Below are 21,949 nucleotides of genomic sequence, written 5' to 3' on the forward strand. Positions count from 1 at the left end.
AGTAGGGAGGAAGTGAGGTATTCTCTCTATTGTGAATTTTTAATTAGGTAAAAAACAAAGTTTTCTGCCTTTCCTGAGTTGTACACTTTTACTTTCATTGTAGTTGTTTATAAGCTATGCTTTTAAGAAAAATGATGGATAAAGTATTCTGTAGTTTTTAAACTATTTTGTTTGATTTTTGTGTAATGGATTATGTCTTGCTTACCTGAAAGGGAGGCTGGGACAGAATATTAGACCTTAAAATAAGGAAGATAACCTGGTGAATTTACCAGAAATGTAACCAAAGTATTCAAGCAATAATATTGTAGTTGAAAAATTAAGGTTTTTATTTGCAAGAATTTGTCCTTTAAAATAATTTTTTGAGGGGCACCTGGGTGGCTCAGTTGGTTAAGTGTCTGCCTTTGGCTCAGGTCATGATCTCAGGGTCCTGGGATTGAGCCCCATGTCGGGCTCCTTGCTCAGCGGGGAGTTTGCTTCTCCCTCTCCCTCTGGCCCTCCCCACCACTCATGCGCTTGTGCGTGCTCTCTCTATGTCTCTGTCTCAAACAAATAACATCTTTAAAAAAAAATTTTTTTTTTGAGATACACATTTCTGACCAAAAACTTAAGTATGACTATATAGTCTCTTTCTTAGAATTAAGATTAATTTAATTTTAATAACTAATTTTTATTATCTTTGCTTGAAAAATGCTTTTGGCTTTGGAAAGCATAACAGAAATAGGATATTTAAGCAATGATACTTTATTATTATTATTTACAATAAACTTTTAGATATAAAATGTAGAGGGGGACCCAGCTCTCCTGAAGTTTATTTACCACTCTTCATAATGCTGCTTGAAAGAACCTGAATTTGGACTGGCATGAATGCCCTTTCATTCTTGCCCTTGTAGTTCTATTTGAATAACAGTTTTGCTTCAGTGAACCATGGAAAACAGTACTGTTTGAAAAAGCACAGCTATTTGACCTAAAAAGCTTCTTGACCTTGTATTGTGCCTGTGTGAGTAACAGGTTTTTAAATTGGCTGATGTCAGTGGTTTTCCTTATACTATTTTATCTCCAAACTATTCCTCATGAGTCTTGACTAATATAAAGTATCCTAAGAAGAGGTGACATTTTAAAGGATAGAGACTTTTTGTACAGGCTTAGCTGACAGAATCTTAAAGATGGAAAAGAAGGAATGAAGGAGGAAGTGATGAATACAGAGAGTATAAGAGCAAAAGGGGTCAGTTATTACAGGTGGTCCTTTGAAAGGGGAAGCTAGAATTAGGTCAGTAATGAGAAGTATTCATTCCTACTTTTGTGTTAGTGGAAGTGAAGGAATGTGTGTAATTATGAGAAAATAGTGCTTTCTACATTTCAAATTATTTGAAAACAGGGGGCTATGATCCCATTAAGATCACTTATTATAAGCACTTTTTTTTCATGTTATTATTCATCTTTTACTTATCACTTGCTGGAGTTATTCTCAGTTAAAGGAAAAGCTTCAAAGAGTAACCAGGGGGATCATCCAGCCAAGTGGGTTGGATGAGATTTCATAATCTGGGATTATGGGTTACTTAAACCAGCATAATGTGTTCTGGGAACACCAACGTTAATCAAAAGAAGTCATGCCTGGCAGGTATATCCTTTGCAATTGTCTTGACAACAGTTGTACACTAACCAGTTTTGTTTTGTTTTTTTCAGTTTTTTTGGCCAGTTTTATTTATCACTGTTCTTAGTGTTTTGCTAATATTAATGCATTTAATCCTCCTAACAGTTTCATGCAAATGAAGAACCTGAGGTTTGGAGAGTAGAACTAGTGGTAGTGGCACAGCTTGGGTTTGAACCCAGGCAATACTACTGCAAGTTCTGGTGACTCGACTTGTAATAGAGATGTAGGTAATAAAAAATAAGACATAAAATAGGTACACTTCTCAACACCTAGCCTTTAGCAAGGCCTCTTCATTCTTTTTTTTTTTTTTAAGATTTTACTCATTTATTTGAGAGAGAGAGAGAATGAGAGAGAGAGAGTATGAGTGGAGGGAGGGTCAGAGGGAGAAGTAGGCTCCCCTCTGAGCCGGGAGCCTGATGGTGGGGCTCAGTCCCAGGACCTTGGGATCATGACCTGAGCCGAAGGCAGATGCTTAAACGACTGAGCCACCCAGGTGCCCCAGCCTCTTCATTCTTGAGTTCTTTCTTAATTGGTTGTCTTTCATCAGATTGTTTTTGTTTTGCTCCCACCCCTCTAAGAAAGGCTCCTAGATGCTGTATTCGGAGTTTGTCCATTTCCTTTTTTCTTTTTTTAAGATTTTATTTATGTGTGAGAGAGAGAGAGCGAGCAAGCACAAGCGGGGGGAGAGGCATAGGGAGAGGGAGAAGCAGGTTCCCCGCTGAGCAGGGAGCCTGACACGGGGTTTGATCCCAGGACCCTGAAATCATGAACTGAGCCTAAGGTAGATACTTAACTGACTGAGCCACCCAGGCATCCCTGCCCGTTTCCTTTTACTAGAATGACATCTTGGCTGGGTATAATACTCTTTTTTTTTTTTTTTTAAGATTTTATTTGTCAGAGAGAGAAAGCACAAGCAGGGGGAGAGGCAGGCAGAGAAAGAAGCAGGCTCCCTGCTGAGCAAGGAACCTGATGTGGGACTCGATTCCAGGACCCTGGGTTCATGACCTGAGCTGAAGGCAGATGCTTAACCGACTAAGCCACTCAGGCATCCCTGGGTATAATATTCTTGAGTATTGCTATGAAGAGATCTGTCCCAGCCAGATATTGGCAGTGATTTCCTTTTAATCTCCTTGGGGTACCTTAAGTATTCTTCTCTTATCCTTGAAAGACAGTAACTTAACAATAAGAGATTGAATGTATTTAATTCCCTATCTCCTTTTCATGGAACATAGTGCTCTCTCTCATTAAATGTGTAGATTATTTTCTCACTTTCAAGGAAGTGTGTGTGTGTGTGTGTGTGTGTGTGTAAAACTTTGAACATATTTTCAGTTGCCTTAGTTGAATTCTTTACCTCAGGATGCTTGTATGCTTATGTTAGAAGGTCTGAAGTCCATAAACTCTTTCTTCCCATCATTTTGTTGTGATAGTATGTCATCTTTGAGTTATTTCATTGAATATTTGTTCTCTTTTTTTTTTAGCTCTTCTGAGGTTTGTTTTTATTTATTTTGTTTTAGATTGAGTTTTTTAAGTGTTTTTTTGTGGGAAGGCGATGGAGGAGGGAAATGAATACAGCCTAAACTAAAAATTTAAAAACATATTTATAAATCATTTGGAGTGGAAAGTATACAGAGAGGTTTCTAACTTTAAGTCTATACTAAGGCCTTTTGAGTTATAAAATACTGAGCTATTGCTGACAGTGGAAAATCTTGAGAGGGTAGAAGTATGCAAAAGAAATGACGCAGATAAGTTTATGTGGAAAATTGTGCTTAATGCCTTGAATTTAAGGTATCATTTGTGCCGCTCTTCATTTTGCCATCTTTGATAGATACCGTCCATGAATAAGCAAGATTAGTAGTTAACTACACATTTAAAGCACAATTAAAATGTAGGTATATGGACACCTCAGATGAGCAGGTTATAGAAAACAAGTATTTGTCTATAAAAGCAAATGTTTTCTGGGCATTTTACATTCTTAGTTATAGGTACCAACAGTAATTTTTTCTTTATTTGCAACAAAACAATTAATGCCTTTAAAAATAAAGCTACTTTCATTACTGTATGTATAATCTTATAGTGTGAAGCCTTCACATTTTATGTATGGCTTTTTAATAGATATTTTTCCCCATTACAGTGTTCACAATAATGTTTCAACTCAGAGTAATGGCTCCCAACAGGTGAGATCATATTAAGCTTCTGAACACTAGAACACTAGTTAATTATGACAAGTAGTGGTATTATTAATTGAATTTTCATAGTGGTATAACTTTGGGAAGGTTTTGTGCGTTTTCTTTTTTTATCTGTAAAGTGGATAATGAAACCCTCTGTTATTATCTGAGATGTTGTAAATAGAACGGGTGCTCTGTAGAACAATTTCTGTTCCAGTAAATCCTATATAATGAATAAAATATTAATATTTAATTAGATTATTATCTATCTGAGGTAGTACATAACATTCAAGCATTTGTTTGCACTATGTTTGTAGGTAGTGTTCCATTTTAATGTTCTGTTTATTGGTGATGAAACCTTTTATCTAGGCAAAATAGATGATTTTTGTAATTTTATAATTCACAGGGTTGGGGTGTGAAATCTACTGTGTCTGAGATTCCTTCTGTTCCCTCTGGTCCTGTGCTGGCAGAGATAGAGAATCTTCCAAGGAATCCTGGGTTAGACCAGCATGACAGGAAATGGTTTGTTAACTCCTTAAACCAGAATAAAATGTTGCTTGCTTAATGGTATTCTAAATTCCCAGCCATAATCTTTAGAATACTTTAAATATGATTGAAAGCAAATTATTCATATTTGTAAGGTGAACAGAAACATATTATGGAATAGTCATACTGGGATTGGGAAAATAAGGGATATGTATGAAGAAGGGAATGCAATTATTTAACTGAAGAACATCAGACATCCCTCCTTATTTTGGTTAGCATGATTGGAAGTGGTGGGTGATTCTCTGTTGAAAAGGACTTCAGTGTTAGTCAGTAGAACCTTTTCTCAGATCAGTAAGGAAAATATATTCATTATATGTTATTCCATACAACATAATGCTGGTGCTTTGGATGTGTTTTTTCATTAAAGACTGAAGATAAGCCAAAAGGGGAACATGATTATAATCGGAAAAAAAAAACCCAAAAAATTAAAATACTCCGTTTTGGGGGATGGAGAGAGAATCTGATGACAGAGAAGATACTTTATTTGCTTAGATTTCCAGGGTCTTTTTTTTACATTCATAGTTAGTACACAAATATGAATACTTTGTGGCTTATTGGAGTGTAATCAGTAGGGTTCATCATTTCCTGAATAAATGTATGTGGCTTGGAGAGCTCCTAGGGAATTATTTGGTTGAGTGGTCATGTTGGTAGCATCTGTTCAAGTTGTGTGTCTATGAAATGAAGTTTGATAATTCATAGGATTTTTCTCTTTTTCTCTTGCTCTTAGTTTGTTTAATACCTGAAATCTAATGAGTTTCTGTGGTGATCTCAAGGTTTTGGTCAGCTTTCTGTGCAACCAGTTCTTCCTTCATGGTGGTGGGTCAACAGTGGTTGGTGATTATTTTCAGTCTTTGCTATGTAATTGTTTTTCACTGTTATTTTGGCTTAACTAACTTGCAAGGTGCTTTGCTCTTCATGGTTGGGCATATTTTTACTTCAGTTCCAAATAACTTGATTAGTTTCTAAAATTGAGGAAATTTTTTTTCTTTATCTATTTTTTCTTTTCCTTTTACCTGGGAGTGTGGTAGAGGGATACTTTGTGTGTGTGTGCATGCGGGCACACACTTAAAGTATGAACAGTGAGGCTTCTAAATATCAAATTTTAGTCTTTATTTTTTTAAGCCATTAAAAAGAGTTTCTTCAGTTTCTGAAGAAAACACAGCTCCAGTAAGCAGCTATGTTTTATGGCCTCGATGTTACCACCAAGTCCTATTGGCAAGGAAACCAGACTTCAACAATAAAAGAACTCCCTTAATACATGCTTACCTTTTATATTAATACGGAATGAGAGTCCTGGGGGATGGTTTGCACACTATATTGTGACACTAAATCTTTATTGAGTTTTCTGATTTTAATGGGCACATATTTAAATCTATTTAATTTAATTTATTAGGCATTATGTAGTTCCTTTGACACAGCCTTTAAAAGAGACAATGCTGAATCTGAGAGTATTGAATTTTAAGGAAAATGAAAAATTTGGAGCTATGTGTCCTCCCGTTATGTACTTGTGCTGAGACCTCCTTTGCTGAAATGGAGTAAAATGGTGATCCTGGAAACCTAATGAGCCTCAGTGTATGTCAGCGGTGGCATGGAACTGAATATAGAATTGATCTGTTTTGGAGCTAATGGATCCCCAGCCTGAATTTAAAGTGCATTCTGTATTTCAGTTTTTGTTTCTGCATGTTTTATTGTTACTAATGCTCTTAAATGAATATAAAACAGTCCTCCTTTAGAAAGTGATCAGTTAATAAAATTTGGAAATGCTCCCAAGGATTGAACAATTGGGCAGAACAACAGACTATTATCAGGTAGATAACTTCTAACCATTTTAATCTAAACCTACTTCACGTTCAGTTCTTTAGCTTTCTCTCGCTAATATCTTCTAAATGACACCATTATTTCAGTGAACGATTTGGTAATATAGAATTATCTGATATTTAGAGTATCTGATATTTAGAGTATCTCATAAATTGAGAAACAATTCATGTATTAAATCCATTAAACCATTTATAAACAACAAAAACAAAACAATAATATTTGGAAAGTCTTGCATATATGGGGGAGAACATAAACCTAACTTAATTTCCTAAATTTTCAGAGACCGTATATTGAGGGTCATGAATTTTATGGGATAGATCTGATGAAGAAATTGTATATCTGTTGAAGAAAAGATAATGATTTTATTGTAAAAAAGCACTCAAGTTTGTTCTGAAAAATCCTTTTAGCTAATTTCAGTTTTCTTAAGGAAAAAAAGATGAGGATTCATGTTTTAGTTGAGTTAGAAAAAGACTATTTAAAAATTTATCCTTAGACATCTTTTATAATTGGGATGGGTTTTTTTTTCTTTATAATTATCTTAAATATGTGCTGCCCTTTTTTGCTGTGTTGCAAACCTTGATTTTCTGAACTGTGACAAATGTTTCTTTCTACTGGAGGACTCTAATTATTTCTAACCAGGAATTGCTTGTATGCATGCTTCACTCTTATAGTTCTGTAGGGCTATTCTATAGCACTGTGGGATAAAGGGTGTCTTAATATACTTACTAAACTGTTCCTTGGAGGGGCTTACAACCTCATCACATTATCTGTACCTGTTGAATTTCATTCTGAGGTTCTGTGAACTTTGATTATAGAAGGAGCAATGATTCTCCATTGTTAATTGGAAACATTGACATAAAATTACGTGGCCTCTGAAGATAGTTTTTTGTTTTTTTAATGTTCTTTCTGAATTTTGTTTCCTGGATTTCAGTTTTGTGAAATCACTTAATTTGGGGAATAATTTTCACAGTTGCTCTTTTCTAAATGTGCCTTTGTCCGTAATGTAGAAGTGTCCTTTTAAATATTTGAATTAAGTAGGTAATAAACATTTTTTCCTTCTCATTAGAACTTCAAACAGCATTTTTAACTTTGATTTTGAGGCCAATATCAGGGACAGATAGAGTGTTTGTTCTCTGTGAAATTTCCTCTTTATTTAATTCACTTAACTGACTCTGATTACTTATTCATATTTCCATATTGAGCTTTTCCACTACATATAACTTTGTCGGTTCCAACCCCCCCCCCTTTATTCTTGAATGTCATTGCATGCAGTAGATGTCAATAACTACTCATAGCAGTGGTGCATGCTGGTCACACTGCCTTTCTCCTTTATTACCTCTTACACATCCATTTTCTCCTATTCCTGTTGACTAACTGTGCTCCCCTCCCACTCCCCAACCATCCAGGCTCTCTGCTGCCAGTGACTGCTGTCAACGTGGTGGAAACCAGTGGAACACAAGGGCCTTGTCCCCACCCCAGCCTGCACATAGAAACTACACTGACTTTGTCCATGAGCACAATGTGAAGAATGCAGGAGTCCATCATGATGTTCATTTTCCTGGCCATGCAGCCATGCCTGAGATATGAGTGTTAAGCCCGTTAGACACTGGGACTCTTTGTCATGCAAATTGATGGTATACATTTTCTATACATAGAGGATTGATCACATTAGAATTTGGGAGAAATTACTTTATATTGAGTCACTATTTGTGTAGTGTTGTTTGTAATTGAATTCTGTGAAAGGGAAAAGAATGTGAAGAAAGCTGTATGCCATCAATGATAATGACAAATGCTTTTGTATCGAAAGGGTATGTATATATCATTGTAATTTTGGAAAGGTTTTTCATGATTTTCACATGTTAGTACATCACTCAGAAGATGTCTCAGGAGAAGGTTTGTGTTTGTGTAAAAGCTGCCTGTTACGCTCTCACCCCATGCCATCCAAATAGATTGAGTCAAAAGAATCAGACACTAATCACAACTGAGAAGGAAGCATGTCCAGGCATTACGTATCAGCCTTTGGTGATACTTTGATAAAAGCTGCTTTTCTGTACCATTTTTAATACTTCTACAGTGACCCATGCCTTAATTTCAGTTAAGTGCCTAAGATTCTATAATCATAATTAATGTAATTTTTAATTAAAAGCACTTTTACTTTTTAACAAATAAGTATTTTAATTTACCGAAAGGCTAAGAAATCACATTAATAATGTGATTCATGTAGAGAGATAAACCTGAATGGTTACTTATGCATCATTAACTAGCTAACTGGTGGTTAACTAAATTTAATTACATTACTACTGAATGGTTGTACAAAATGGAAAATGTATTTACTTTTGACTTTTCATTTTCTCTTTTCTTTTTCATCTTATGCATCTGATAGATTCCCCAGGTTTGCAGCAGCCTCGTAGTCTAGCCTTGTACAACCTTTAAAATAAAATTCTAAAGCCCAAACCATATCACTTTCAAATGGATTGGATATATTACTATTTTGGTCCTTTATGAACTTCAGATGTAATCATCCAAGCTCTCTGATTTACTTCATAAAGGCAGATTATCTGGAAAAAGTACATTTTTAATGTAATGGGAACTGATATAAGGGAAGCATTTCTTTTGCCTTTCTACAGTTCTTAGAAATTTTAACAATTTCCAAACCTTAGAACTATGTGTATGGTAATTTGAAGATAATTATAGTCTGAGAATTCATAATACTTCAAGATAATGAAGCTTTATTACAAACGACCTAACCCATATACCCTCCTGTTTACTTCTGAGGTTGGTCTAATCACTCTGCTAGATACAGGTTTCAGACAGCTTTATTACTGGACTGTTGATTGCAAATAGAATACAACTTGTCAAAAGAAAATATAAGTAAGCAAAATTAAGTAAGATCTATGAATGAAATATATAGGCAGGTGTCAATCTGTGATTTTATCACAAACATCTTTTTTTAAAGGTTTATTTATTTGACAGAGAGAGAGCACGTGCGTGCAGCCATGCACAAGCAGGGGAAGCTGCCGGCAGAGGGAGAGGGAGAAGCTGGCTCTCTGCTGACCGAGAGCTGGATCTGGGCTCGATCCCAGGACGCTGGGATCATGTAAGCCGAAGGCAGACACTTAACCGACTGAGCCCCCCAGGCACCCCTATCACAATCATTTTAAGGAGACAGAAGCTCAAAGTATTCTTTAGCACAGCCTGTAAATATGAATAGGTCTGTATCTTAAATAACCCAGCTCCCTCCCTAAATCTTATCATCATAAAGCATGATTAAAAATGGCTACTAATGTATATCCTTCATAGTTGTTTTAGACTTTACATAGCTCAGATTATAATTGTCAGGTATCGTTGATGGTGATTTTTTTCTTTAAAGCAGGGAATCTGAATCATAACATTTTAGCACAGAAACTCTGGTTTGTGTCATTCAGGAAAAGATTTCATGGGTGTGAATATGATTAAGAACTGTTTCTATAATAGAAACCAAAGAAGTGTAATAATAAAGCTTTTTAGGTCTTTTAGGAAGTCCCAGGGTTTGACTCTTTGTACTCTAAAATTAATCTTGAAATCTGAAGGTTAGACTGCTGAACAATGCCTTATATATACCTTAGCAGAATATTAACTTTGGGAAATAGGAAAGGATTGTAATAGAAGAGTAAGTTCTTCAGTTTATATTGAAAGTGGCCATTTCTGTACTAGAATTTGAGTGAATCAGTACTGTTACATTTAAATGACGGAAGAATCACATCATGATTATTCTTTCTTTGAAAACCTTGTTATATTATCGTTCATTTGTAAAGTCCTGATGATAGACACTGGATTGGAGGGATGGTAGGGAGAAAGGCAGTGCAGGGGTGGGGGACGTAAAGGGTTAAGACTGAATGGTAGTAGAATCAAATTTGTTTATTTTATACAAGTTTCTATATGGTCTAGGATTTCATATCAAATATTGTGAATATTCTTGCTACTGATATTTTCAAGATATACATGTTTCCAGAGCTATGAAGAATTTACAGGCAGTTCATCCTAAATTAAATAAATCATCACCAGCTTATTTATATTCTGCATTTTATTATGCCTAAAGGGTGAGTGGTCATACATTGTAGATTAGGGAATTAATATCCTCCAGAAGTACCTTACTTGGTTACTGTCGTTTTGATCAGAAGGAGCCAACAGCACAGAACTCTAGGACCGTGTGATTCAACTTCAGTACTTTGGTTAATTTTATTTAACGTAATTACATCTCAAATTAGGTTGGTTATGTTTCACCTGTACTTTTATAGATGGAGAAACTTGCAGAAACACAACCAAGGTAGTGATCTTTACACTTTCACACATAAAAATAAACAAGCTCTTGTAATAATTATTTCTTTTGATGGTAAAACCACTTCAAAGGCTTTTACCTGTCTCTGCGTTTAGTCTAATCCTTTTGACCTTGATAGGGTAATCATATATATACTTTTAAATGGATTTACAGAGAAAACAGAAACTTTATTTGTCCTGTCGTGTATACGTCTGTATTTTAAAAAATAACTAGTATACAAACATTCGTGTGTCTTGTTTTGTTTTTTAAGATTTTATTTATTTCAGAGAGAGAGAGTGCACAAGGGGGGCAGACAGCCAAGGGAGAGGGAGACGCAGACTCCCTGCTGAGCAGGGAGCCTGATGTGATGCACTGCTGGGCTGGATCCCAGGACCCTGGGATTATGACCTGAGCTAAAGGCAGACGCTTAACCAATTGAACCACCTAGGTGCCCTTTATACAAACATTCTAATATTGTAATATCATCAGTATAATTCAAATCTTTTTTTAGGGGGACTTTTTAAAATTTATTTAAAGTGCTGATCCAGGAAATATAATTTATAACCCTTGGGTGAATCTTTATTGTTAAAATTGTCCAGAATGTAAAAGATGCCATGTAAACATGTCAGAGTATAAAACTGAAGTGTATTCTGAGTGAAGGGCAGGCAGACAGCTTGTTTCATGAGATAAAACAATGAACCGGGCCTTAATTATGGTAGTTTTTTTAATTTACTAGATTTTTACATATTTACTTGGTTGATATGCTAATAATTATTTTGATTAATAGTCTTGCTTTATCACTTTTATGTATCCTGATGTCATTCATTTCATCTTTCCATCTTGCCAAAACAGGAAAATAGCTGAAGAGGGTGGTGGAAAGGAGTGGAGGATTTCAGTGTCTTGGGTTTCAGGGGAAAGAAGAGTATTGTGATGACTAGCTCACAGGAATGAGAAGAGTAATCCTCAGCTTTGATCCCTTGATTATGTATTCACAGATGTAAACTGAAAAAGTGGGGAGATGGTTGTCCATATTAGTGCAGCATGTACTATGTACTGATGGTGGGAGCAGTAATCATTTGAACCATGGTACTTTAACTGTTTTGGTGGGGCATATGCTTCATTTCTAAACCATAGTTCATTGCTTGAAAGACCATTATTTTGTGTGTGTTAGGCTTTGAATATTGGGTCTGAAAATAGTAATATTAAGTTGCGGTAATTTATTTTATATCCTTGGTATATAGGGCTAATCATATGAATTTGCAAAAATAAAATCCAATAGCACTTAATCTCTTTACCACCACATACTTCCTTCCTGTATTTTAACATAAACTATACCACATCATCAGATTCCAGAATTGTCAGTGCTTCCATGTGAGATGCTTATACATGAATAGAATTTGAAGATCCTTCTGGGGGAGGGAAACCTCTGTGTGTGTGTCTCTCTCTCTCTGTCTCTCTCTGTGTGCCTCTCTCTCTATGCTTTTGTCTTAGTATAAAATGTGATTTGTCAGATCCTTTCTGCCTATTATGAATCGTATAGTATTTTTTCTCAGCTCCCCACCCCCCCTTTTTTTTCAATTTTATACCCTATTTGTGACATTTATTTGTGACAGTCAGCGATTAGTTCTCATCCATATTAACTGTCTGTAGGTTTTTGAAAATGGTGACAGGTACAGAGGTGACCAATGTGTAGAGCTTGTTTGGTGAAGTCTTCATCCTCATTACGTTTTTTGGACAACTGCACACAGATATGGTATGGAACATTGCTTATTCCTTTGGCCCAGACAGCTTTGTTGAGCCTGGTGTCAGTGTACACTTCTGGAGTTCCCATCTCCTCCATGGCATATTTACAGATCTGTTTGAGTGCCTGAGGGCCACAGTTCTTGAAACCCACTCCATGGATCCACTTGTGAATGTTGGTGTGTTCTCTGATCACTGCCTTTTTGATGGCAGAACGGCCTTTCTTCTTCTTATCATCCTTCTTTGCAGGCCCTGGTTGGAAAGCTCAGCTCCCTTTTTTGAAGAACATAGAAATTTCTCATCTTCTGTTCATACAAATTAGCTTTTTACTTTAGTCATGTGAAATCATTGTGAGAATTTTGTTTCACCCACTTGACATTAACTTTGGCGACAGAAATAGTAGGGCAATGAAGCATGTCACTTTCACTAGAATATATGTTATATAACTTCATTTCTTCAATTCTTGCTATTGTGTACATTTTAGCTGCTTTAAGCATGTGGGGTTGGTGGGGAATATAATATTCGCCTTCTTGTAGAATTAGTGAAGAGAAGAGAAAATTTCAAAAGAAATTGGTGCAAGGAAAAAATTTTCTGTGGCTTTTTTAATGATACATTTTTATTTTTATCCTGAAGCAGAAAAATGAGTGTTCCTGTTTTTCCTGAAGGAATTGTTCTCACAGTTTTTTATTATTAGATAATTACCTAAGCTTTTGTGTGCCTAACAACAAGCTGTGGCCTTAATTCTAGGTGATGGTGCTCAAGTGAACTTTTACATTTTGTTCCTGACAACTGGCCAACATTTTGTTTATATTGGCACAGAGAAGAGATATCTGACTTGGAGAACAACATTCTCCAGGAGTGTGACTGAAGACTCCCTTAGTGGTGTAATAAACCTATACCTCCTCCTCTTAAAAACAGGTTTAACAGCTGCAGATCTTATTTTTTATTCTTGAAGGAATTTTCATTTGTTTTGTTTTTAAGTAATTTTAATAAAGAAGACACGAACTATAACCAGTGTATGGTTAGGATTTGTGAGAAGTTGGAGATTCCTTAATAAGGGTCTGGTCTATTGACTAATGACTGATTATTGTTAATATTAATATTTAAAGGTGGGTGGGGTAAAAAAAAGAAGAAGAAAGGTAGAGATGATAATAGGAAGACAGTTGATGGCCTGATTTGTCTTGTGAAACTGGTTAGAGAAATTTTGGAAAACATCCCAGGATGTAAAATACTACTAGAATATGTACCATTACATAGAATAATTTTCTATAACAGCTATGTTTGTAGCCCAGCTGTTAGGTTCAGGGATTATTTAATTATAAACTCTCTAGGAGTTCAGAGATAAGAACTACATTCAACAATTTACACTAATTCTTTCTGGGAATGCCAATATCAAAACCTTTGGAAGTCTTTAAAAAGACTTAGGGAGATTTGGGAACTTTAGAATATCCTGGTTATCACGTTAAGTGGAGCTTAACAGGTATGTTGGAGCAATAGCAGTTAAAAGTATTTGTATGGCATGGAAAGGCATTGAAGATCAGTGCTGAGGAGTTTCAGTGTGGTAAGGAGGCCTGAGGCAATCATTGCAAATATTTAAGTTAAAGATTGGGGAAGCTTGCGTTGATACCTCCTTTTTTTTTTTTTTTTTATTCATTTATTTGACAGAGAGAGAGACAGCCAGTGAGAGAGCGAACACAGCAGGGGGAGTGGGAGAGGAAGAAGCAGGCTCATAGCGGAGGAGCCTGATGTGGGGCTCGATCCCAGGACTCCAGGATCACGCCCTGAGCCGAAGGCAGATGCTTAACGACTGAGCCACCCAGGGTCCCCATGATACCTCCTTTTTTTTTTTTTTTTAAGATTTTATTTATTTATTCGACAGAGATAGAGACAGCCAGCAAGAGAGGGAACACAAGCAGGGGGAGTGGGAGAGGAAGAAGCAGGCTCATAGCGGAGGAGCCTGATGTGGGGCTCGATCCCAGAACACTGGGATCACGCCCTGAGCCGAAGGCAGATGCTTAACCGCTGTGCCACCCAGGCACCCCTCCGCATGATACCTCCTTTTTAAATTCATCTCATTACTTGTTGAATACCTACCAGAGCACCTCGTCATTCCTCACTTCCTTATACACAGTTATTTATAATTGCTCCTTTGTACGTACTCTCACATTTCTTGACCTTTCTCCTGTTGCACACATCTAGTTAAATCCTGGATTCAATCCTGGTTAAATCCAGCTCTGTTTACTCTACGTGTAGATGGACAATGTAAAATGCAACATTGTTGAATGGTCTCACTTTAAATTTTGGCGCCTGAGCTCAAGTAGGTCTTCAGTGCTGCCTCAAATCCTATCACATTTCCTTAATCTATATACATTCTCACGTGATGCTGGTGGTAATTTCTCTTCCAAACTTCCCCCACTTCCTCACTCCTCACTGTCCATTAATGACCTTGCTTCCTATTTTATTGAGAAAATAAGCAACCAGAAGAGATCTTCAGTATATTCCATCATCGTCTCAATTGACTTATCTCCATTTGGTCATATATACTCTGCTTTTCCTGTTGTCCTCTAGGTGAACTATCCATTCTCTTATTTAAAGCCTACCTCTTGGGACACCTGGGTGGCTCAGTCAGTTAAGTGTCTGCCTTCGGCTTGGGTCATGATCCCAGGGTCCTGGAATCAAGTCCCACGTTGGGCTATCTGCTCAGTGGGGAGTCTGTTTGTCCCTCCCTCCTGCTTGCTCTCTCTCTCAAAATCTTAAAAAAATAAAAATAAAGCCTACCTCTTCACTCTTCTACTAGATCTTGACTCCTAGGGAGTGCCCAGTACCGTCATTTCAGCAATTCTCCCTTGTGCTATAGCATCATTTTTCCCTCTCTACTGGAATAGTCTCATCAGCACAGAAACAGTCTATGATATCTAACATCATTAAAAAAGAAACCCTCTCTTGAATCTACCTCCCTTTTTGGCTATTCGGTTTCCTTGTTCCACTTATACCAAACCCCTTGCCATGAAAGAATTGTCAATACTGTCTCCTCTTTCTTCTCATTCTATTTTGAACGCATTCTAATCAGACTTTGCCAACTAAGCTGCTGTGTATGACTGTGAAGGTTGTGTATGCACAAGAGTGCCGCATTCAAGAGGGCAGTGATGACGTATTTATGACTGGTTTTCCAGCAGGTGGCACTAAATTTCTTGTTCTCATGAAAGCATAATATATGACAGTTTCGTAAGAGATGGAAGTGTCTTCAGGAGGGGCATTGCTTAAATCTGTGTAAAGGTTCTGCATGATCTCGTAGTGTTATGCTATCCCTCCACCAAAAGAGCTTTTGTTAGTTCACACATGACCACATTTCTAATCCCACATCAATCTTCAGTCAAGTTAGCATTGAAAACTTGGTCATTTCCTTCTTCATGAAATGCTTCCTTCACTTAGCGTAGGGACACCACTCTCTCTTGTCTTCTGTCTCGCTAGCCATCATTTTTAGACCCTTTTTAAGTTTCTCCTTATCTCCCTAGCCCCCTAAAGATTGTCTTAGGACCTCTTCTGTAATAACTCGTTTCCTTGGTAATCTCAACTAGTGTTATGGTTTTAGATGCCATTTATACACTGGTAATTTTTCATTTTATATCCTCAGCCTGGACTGCTTCATTTTCAGAGTTAATATCCAACTGCCTATATGACATCACTACTTAGATATCTAATAAAGGCATCTTAATTTTTAAAATCGTTTTATTTTGAAATAATTTTAGGCTTATAAGTTCAAAGATCGTGCAGAGAGCTCTCACACCCTCCCTCTAGCTTTCGCTAATGTTAACATCCTAGTAGCCATGGTACAGTGGGACTGTTACCAAAAGAAAGAAATTAACATTGATACAGTGCCACTACTAACTAAACTATGGACTTTATTTAGATTTCACCAGTCTTTTCAAAATGTTCCAAGATCTGATCTAGTCCCCGTCCATCTGTGATCTTCAGACTTTGATGACTTTTTGAAGAGCACTGGTCAGATACTTTGTAGGATGGTCTTCCAATTTGAGTTATATATATGTGATACTTTTCCATGATTAGATTGAAGCCATGGGTTTTGGGGGAAAATACCATAGAGGTGATATTGGGACATCTCAAATTTAATATGTTCAGAGTTGAACTCCTTGTTCAGTTTTTCTCATCTCTGCTGTTTTTCCTAGCTCAGTAATTTGTTTTTCCTGTTGGTAGGCCAGTGTGTCTCAGGCTCCACTCCAGAACTACTGAATCAGAGACTCTGAAGATGAGGTCTGACAATCTGTTTTAATATGCTCTCTTAGAGAAGATGATGCATAGTAAAGTTTGAGAAGCACTGGCTTAGATCATAGCCTCTAATAATTATCTTTTTTTTTTTTTAAAGATTTTATTTTACTTATTTGACAGAGAGAGAGACAGCCAGCGAGAGAGGGAACACAAGCAGGGGGAGTGGGAGAGGAAAAAGCAGGCTCCCAGTGGATCAGGGAGCCCGATGCAAGGCTTGATCCCAGGACCCTGGTATCACGCCCTGAGCCTAAGACAGACACTTAACAACTGAGTCACCCAGGCGCCCCTCTAATAATTATCTTGACTCCTCTTTGTCTCTACCCATTAGTCAGTAAGTTCTGTCTGTTCTTCAAAATGTATCCTGAATCGGGGTGCCTGGGTGGCTCATTTGGTTAAGTGCCTTTGGCTCAGGTCATGTTCCTAGGGTCCTGGGATCGAGCCCTACTTCAGACTCCCTGCTCAGCTGAGAGTCTGCTTCTCCCTCTCATCCCTCTACCTCCACCATGTGTGTGCTCTCTCTCTCTCAAAAAATAAAATATTAAAAAATGTATATCCAGAATCCACTACTTGTCGCCATCTCTACTGCTCCCACCCTATTTCTTTCTTTTTTTTTTTAAGTTTTTCTTTTAATTCCATTTAGTCAGCTGTGCAGTGTTAATATTAGTTTCAGGTGTACAACATAGTGATTCATGCTTCCATATATTACCTGGTGCTCATCATGATAAGTGTACTATTTAATCCCCATCACCTGTTTCACCAACATCCCCTCGGGTATCCATCAGTTTGTTCTCTATAATTAAGAGTCTGTCTGTTTCTTGGTTAGTCTCTCTTTTTTCCTCTTTGTTTTGTTTTTTGAATTTGACATATGAGTAGAATGAGACGGTATTTGTCTTTCTCTAACTTATCTTGCTTAGCCTTATTCTCTGTAGCTCTATCTGTGTTGTTGCAAATGGCAAGATTTGATTCTTTTTATGGCTGAATAATATTCCTCTGTGTGTGTATGTGTGTGTATGTATGTGTATGTATATATATCACATCATTTTTTTTTTAAACATCTTTTTTTTTTTTAAAGATTTATTGATTTATTTGACAGAGCAATAGCGAGAGAGGGAACACAAGCAGGGGGAGTGGGAAAGAAAGAAGCAGGCTCCCAGCGGAGCAGGGAGCCCGATGTGGGGCTCGATTCCAGAACCCTGGGATCACACCCTGAGCCGAAGGCAGACGCTTAACAACTGAGCCACCCAGGCACCCCTATATCAGATCTTCTTTATCCATTCTTCAGTTGTTGGACATTTGGGCTGCTTCCATATCTTAGCTATTGTAAATAATGCTGCTATAAACATAAATATGTGTGTATCTCTTTGAATTACTGTTTTTGTATTCTTTGGGTAAATACTCAGTAGTGTGATGATCGTAGGGTAGTTCTGTTTTTAACTTTCTGAGGAACCTCCATACAATTTTCCACAGTGGCTGCACCAGGTTGTATTCCTGCCAACAGTATATGAGTGTTCCTTTTTCTCCACGTCCTTACCAGCACCTGTTGTGATTTTAGCCATTCTGACAGGTGTGAAATGATTTGTCATTGTAGTATTGATTTGAATTTCCCTGATCGTAAGTGATGATGAACATCTTTTCATGTGTGTTGGCCATCTGGATGTCTTCTTTGGAGAAATGTCTGTTCATGTCTTTTGCCCATTTTTTAATTGGATTATTTGTTTTTTTGGGTGCTGAGTTACTGTAAGTTCTTTATATATTTTGGATATTAACCCTTTATCAGATATGTCCTTTGCAAATATTTTCTCCCATTACATAGGTTGACATTTAGTTTTGTTGATTGTTTCCTTTGCTATGCGGAAGCTTTTTATTTTGTAGTGCCAATAGTTTATTTTTGCTTTTGTATCCCTTGTCTCAGGAGACATAGCTAGAAAAAAGTTGCTACAGCCAGTGTCAAAGAGGTGCTGCCTTTGTTCTTTTCTAGGTTTTTGTATGATTTCAGGTCTCACATTTAGGTCTTTAATCCATTTTGAATTTATTTTTGTGTATGGTATAATAAAGTAGTCCAGATTCTTTCTTTTGCATGTTGCTGTCCAATTTTCCCCATACCATTTGTTGAAAGGACTGTCCTTTTCCCATTGCTTGTTCCTTCCCTGCTTTGTCGAAGATTAATTGACCATATAGGTGTGGGTTTATTTATGGGTTTTTTATTCTGTTCCATTAACTGTGTGTCCATTTTTGTGTCAGTACTATACTATTTTGATTACTATAGCTTTGGATATAACTTGAAGTCTTACCCTTTGTCAGTTTATTATCATCCCTTATTTCTTACCTGGTCTTCCAGCCATTGCCTTTGGGCCTTTTCTGTCTCATATTCCCCTTGGCAGCCATGGTGCTTGTAACTTAGATCATGTCATTCCTCCACTTAGGTGTTCCAGAGGTCCTCATGTCACAGAGACTAAAACCCCAAATCCCCGTATTGACAAAAACATGATTTTTCCTGTACTTTATCATCTGTCAGCCTTGACCTTGTTTGCTGCCTCCAAAGACTTGCTCAAATATACCCAGGTGTGTTCCCTCTCAGGATCATTGTATTTTTACCTCTACATGAAAATTCTTCCCTTGAATCTCTTCTGGTTCATTCTTACACCTTAAGTTTCTTATCATAGAAACCTCACCTTTTTGTAAAATAATCATGCCCCCCCCTTGTCATTCCCTATCCTCCTTACTCTGCTTCATTTTTTCTCACATCACTTCATCTTACATTATATGTTTACTTGTTATGTCATTTCTGTGTTTGTCAGTAGAATGTAAGCTTCATCAAAGGAGAACATTTATTTTTACTCCTCTATCCCCAGAGCATTGCCTGGCTTGGCACTCAAATATTAGTTGATCAAATGAATGAATGAATGCCAGGCACATCTTGACATATTTGGTGTTGCAGAAGTAGTCAAAATGCTGAAATTTACATTCAGATTGTGGAGATAGGCCGTTTTATAAATAACTGATATAAATGCTAAGTCATTAGGCAAGCAAGGTCATGGAAGAGTAAAAGGTTGAAGTTAAGAAGGCTTGCTGACATTTGCATCAGATTTTGAGGAGTACTTAAGAACATTGTATGAATTAATCATTATGGGCTAAGAGAGCTGCAGCAGAAGAAAATTTTAATAGTAGCAGAGTCAAAGGGAACCATTCCTGGATAATGAGTTTGGGTAATGAGTACAGAATTCATGGGGAGGCATGGTAATAACGATAAGCTGATATTTGAGTATTTCTATGCCTGGCATTCATTGTTCTGGAGTTACAGCAGTAAATATTACTCCAGCAAAACATTTATTCCTTATAGGACTCTGTAAGGTATTTAGGCTAGTGAAGAAATTGAGGCACAGTAAGGATATAACTTCTCCAAAGTTACATTGCTAGTACGTGGTAAGGCTAGGCCTCAAAGCTTGGTCCTAGAACCTAGAATGACACCCACTGTACCAACTCCATAAATTGTAAAGCTTGGTGGGGCCTAGATTGTGGAGAGTAAAAAGGAGTGTAATAGGAACTTTCTAAAGAGGTGCGAAGAATGAATGTCAGTTGGTGGAAGACTAGATTATTAAAGTATGCTGCATCCATACTGTAATTGATAAAGAATGAGGAATATTCTCCATGTGCTTGGTTATTGAGTATGTAAGTAATACATTGTTGAGTTATAAACTCAAGTAGAGTATCTGGGGTATGTTTTCATTTTTATAAAAATCATCAAACCATGTATATATTTCTTTTAAGTGCACAGGAAGTGAACCTGGAAAGATAAATGGAATTTTCAGAGAGTGGGGATAGGGAGACGTTTTTGTTGCTTGTTTGTTTGTTTGTTTGTTTGTTTAGCTAGCATCTACTATAAATATGTAAAAACAAATTAAAATGCCCCAAAATGTAGTGGGAAACAAGACAGAATGCTTCAGGTAAGTGTCCATAAAAAAGAAGATGTATAGAAGAGGTAATGTCCTTATATATTTCTTCATAAAGTCTTGACAAATGGATGTGTGCTAAGATATTGCCAAAAGCCACAGATTGAAAGTGTAGTGTCTAACTGTATTTTTTAAAAACTTTTTGTGTATACAACGCATTGGTTTTTAGTGTATTCACAAAGGTGTACAACCATCACCAGTATAATTCCAGCACATTTTCATTATCCCCCAAAGAAACCCCTTACCCATTAGCACTTACTGCCTATTCTCCCCTCCCCACCAAGTCCTAGCAAACACTAATCTTTCTGCCTCCATAAATTTGCTCATTCTGGAAATGTCCCGTAAATAGAATCATATAATATGTGATGTTTTTCCTCTGCCTTCTTTCACTTAGCATAGTGTTTTTAAGATTTATCCATGTTGGAGTGCCTGGCTAGTTCAGTCAGTAGAGCATGTGACTTTTTTTTGTAACGATTTTATTTTTATTTGAGAGAGAAAGAGCACGAATGGGGGTGAAGGACAGAGGGACAAGCAGACTCCTCACTGAGCTTGGAGCCTGACATGGGGCTCAGTCCCAGGACCCTGAGATCATGACCTGAGCTGAAATCAAAGCGACGCTTAGCTGACTGAGCCAGCCAGGTGCCCTGATCTTGGGTCGTGAGTTCAAGCACTATATTGAGTGTAGAGCTTACTTAAATTTAAAAAAAAAAATATATATATATATATATATATATATATAGTAGCATTTATGAGTGTTTGATTCCTTTTAATGGTTTAATATATTCCCTTATATGGTACATAATCTTTTATTTGTCCATCAGTTGATGGGACTTGGGTTTCTACTTTTTGGCTATTGTCAGTACTGCTGTCAGCATTCAGGGAAGGATTTTTTTGTTTTTTATGAACACGTGTTTTCAGTTCTTTTGGGTATATTGATAGGAATGTAATTGCAGGGTCTTATGGTAACTGTGTTTAACATCTTGAGGAATGTTAAAATTGTTTTCCAAAGTAGCTGCACCATTTTATATTTTCACCAGCAACTTTCTTACCTTTTTCATTATAGTTATCCTGGTTGTTGGATATGGTAGGTAGCTCATTGTGGCTTTGAGTTGCATTTTCAGGGGGCTAATGATGTTAGGTATTTTTTAATATGCATATTGGCGATTTGCATATCTTTTTTGGAGAAATGTCTGTTCACATCCTTTGCCCATTTGGTAATCTTTTTTTTTTTTTTTGATTTTTTATTATATTATGTTAGTTGGCGATTTGCATATCTTTTTTGGAGAAATGTCTGTTCACATCCTTTGCCCATTTGGTAATCTTTTTTTTTTTTTTTGATTTTTTATTATATTATGTTAGTCACCATACAGTACATCCCCGGTTTCCGATGTAAGGCTCGATGATTCATTAGTTGTGTATAACACCCAGTGCACCATGCAGTGCGTGCCCTCCTTACTACTCATCACCAGCCTATCCCATTCCCCCACCCCCCCCC

General features: G+C 36.9%; 1 protein-coding gene and 1 pseudogene across 5 annotated transcripts in view; one reads left to right on the plus strand and one right to left on the minus strand.

Moving 5' to 3' along the window:
• The window catches only part of EPB41L5 (erythrocyte membrane protein band 4.1 like 5), a 140,361-nt gene that overhangs the window by 65,235 nt on the left and 53,177 nt on the right, over positions 1-21,949 (plus strand). For 4 of the 5 annotated variants that reach the window (XM_008686106.2, XM_008686108.2, XM_008686107.2 and 1 more), the window contains exons 15-16: positions 3,783-3,825; positions 4,223-4,338. The exons of the other annotated variant lie outside the window; for it this stretch is intronic. In XM_008686106.2, coding sequence (XP_008684328.1) covers positions 3,783-3,825; positions 4,223-4,338 — 159 coding nt within the window. The remainder of the gene's footprint in view (positions 1-3,782; positions 3,826-4,222; positions 4,339-21,949) is intronic. 5 annotated transcript variants of the gene reach the window in all.
• On the minus strand, positions 12,098-18,846 carry LOC121104009 (annotated as a pseudogene).

Source organism: Ursus maritimus, unplaced genomic scaffold, assembly GCF_017311325.1.
Source record: "Ursus maritimus isolate PB19 unplaced genomic scaffold, ASM1731132v1 scaffold_1, whole genome shotgun sequence".
NCBI classification, from domain to species: Eukaryota; Metazoa; Chordata; class Mammalia; order Carnivora; family Ursidae; genus Ursus; species Ursus maritimus.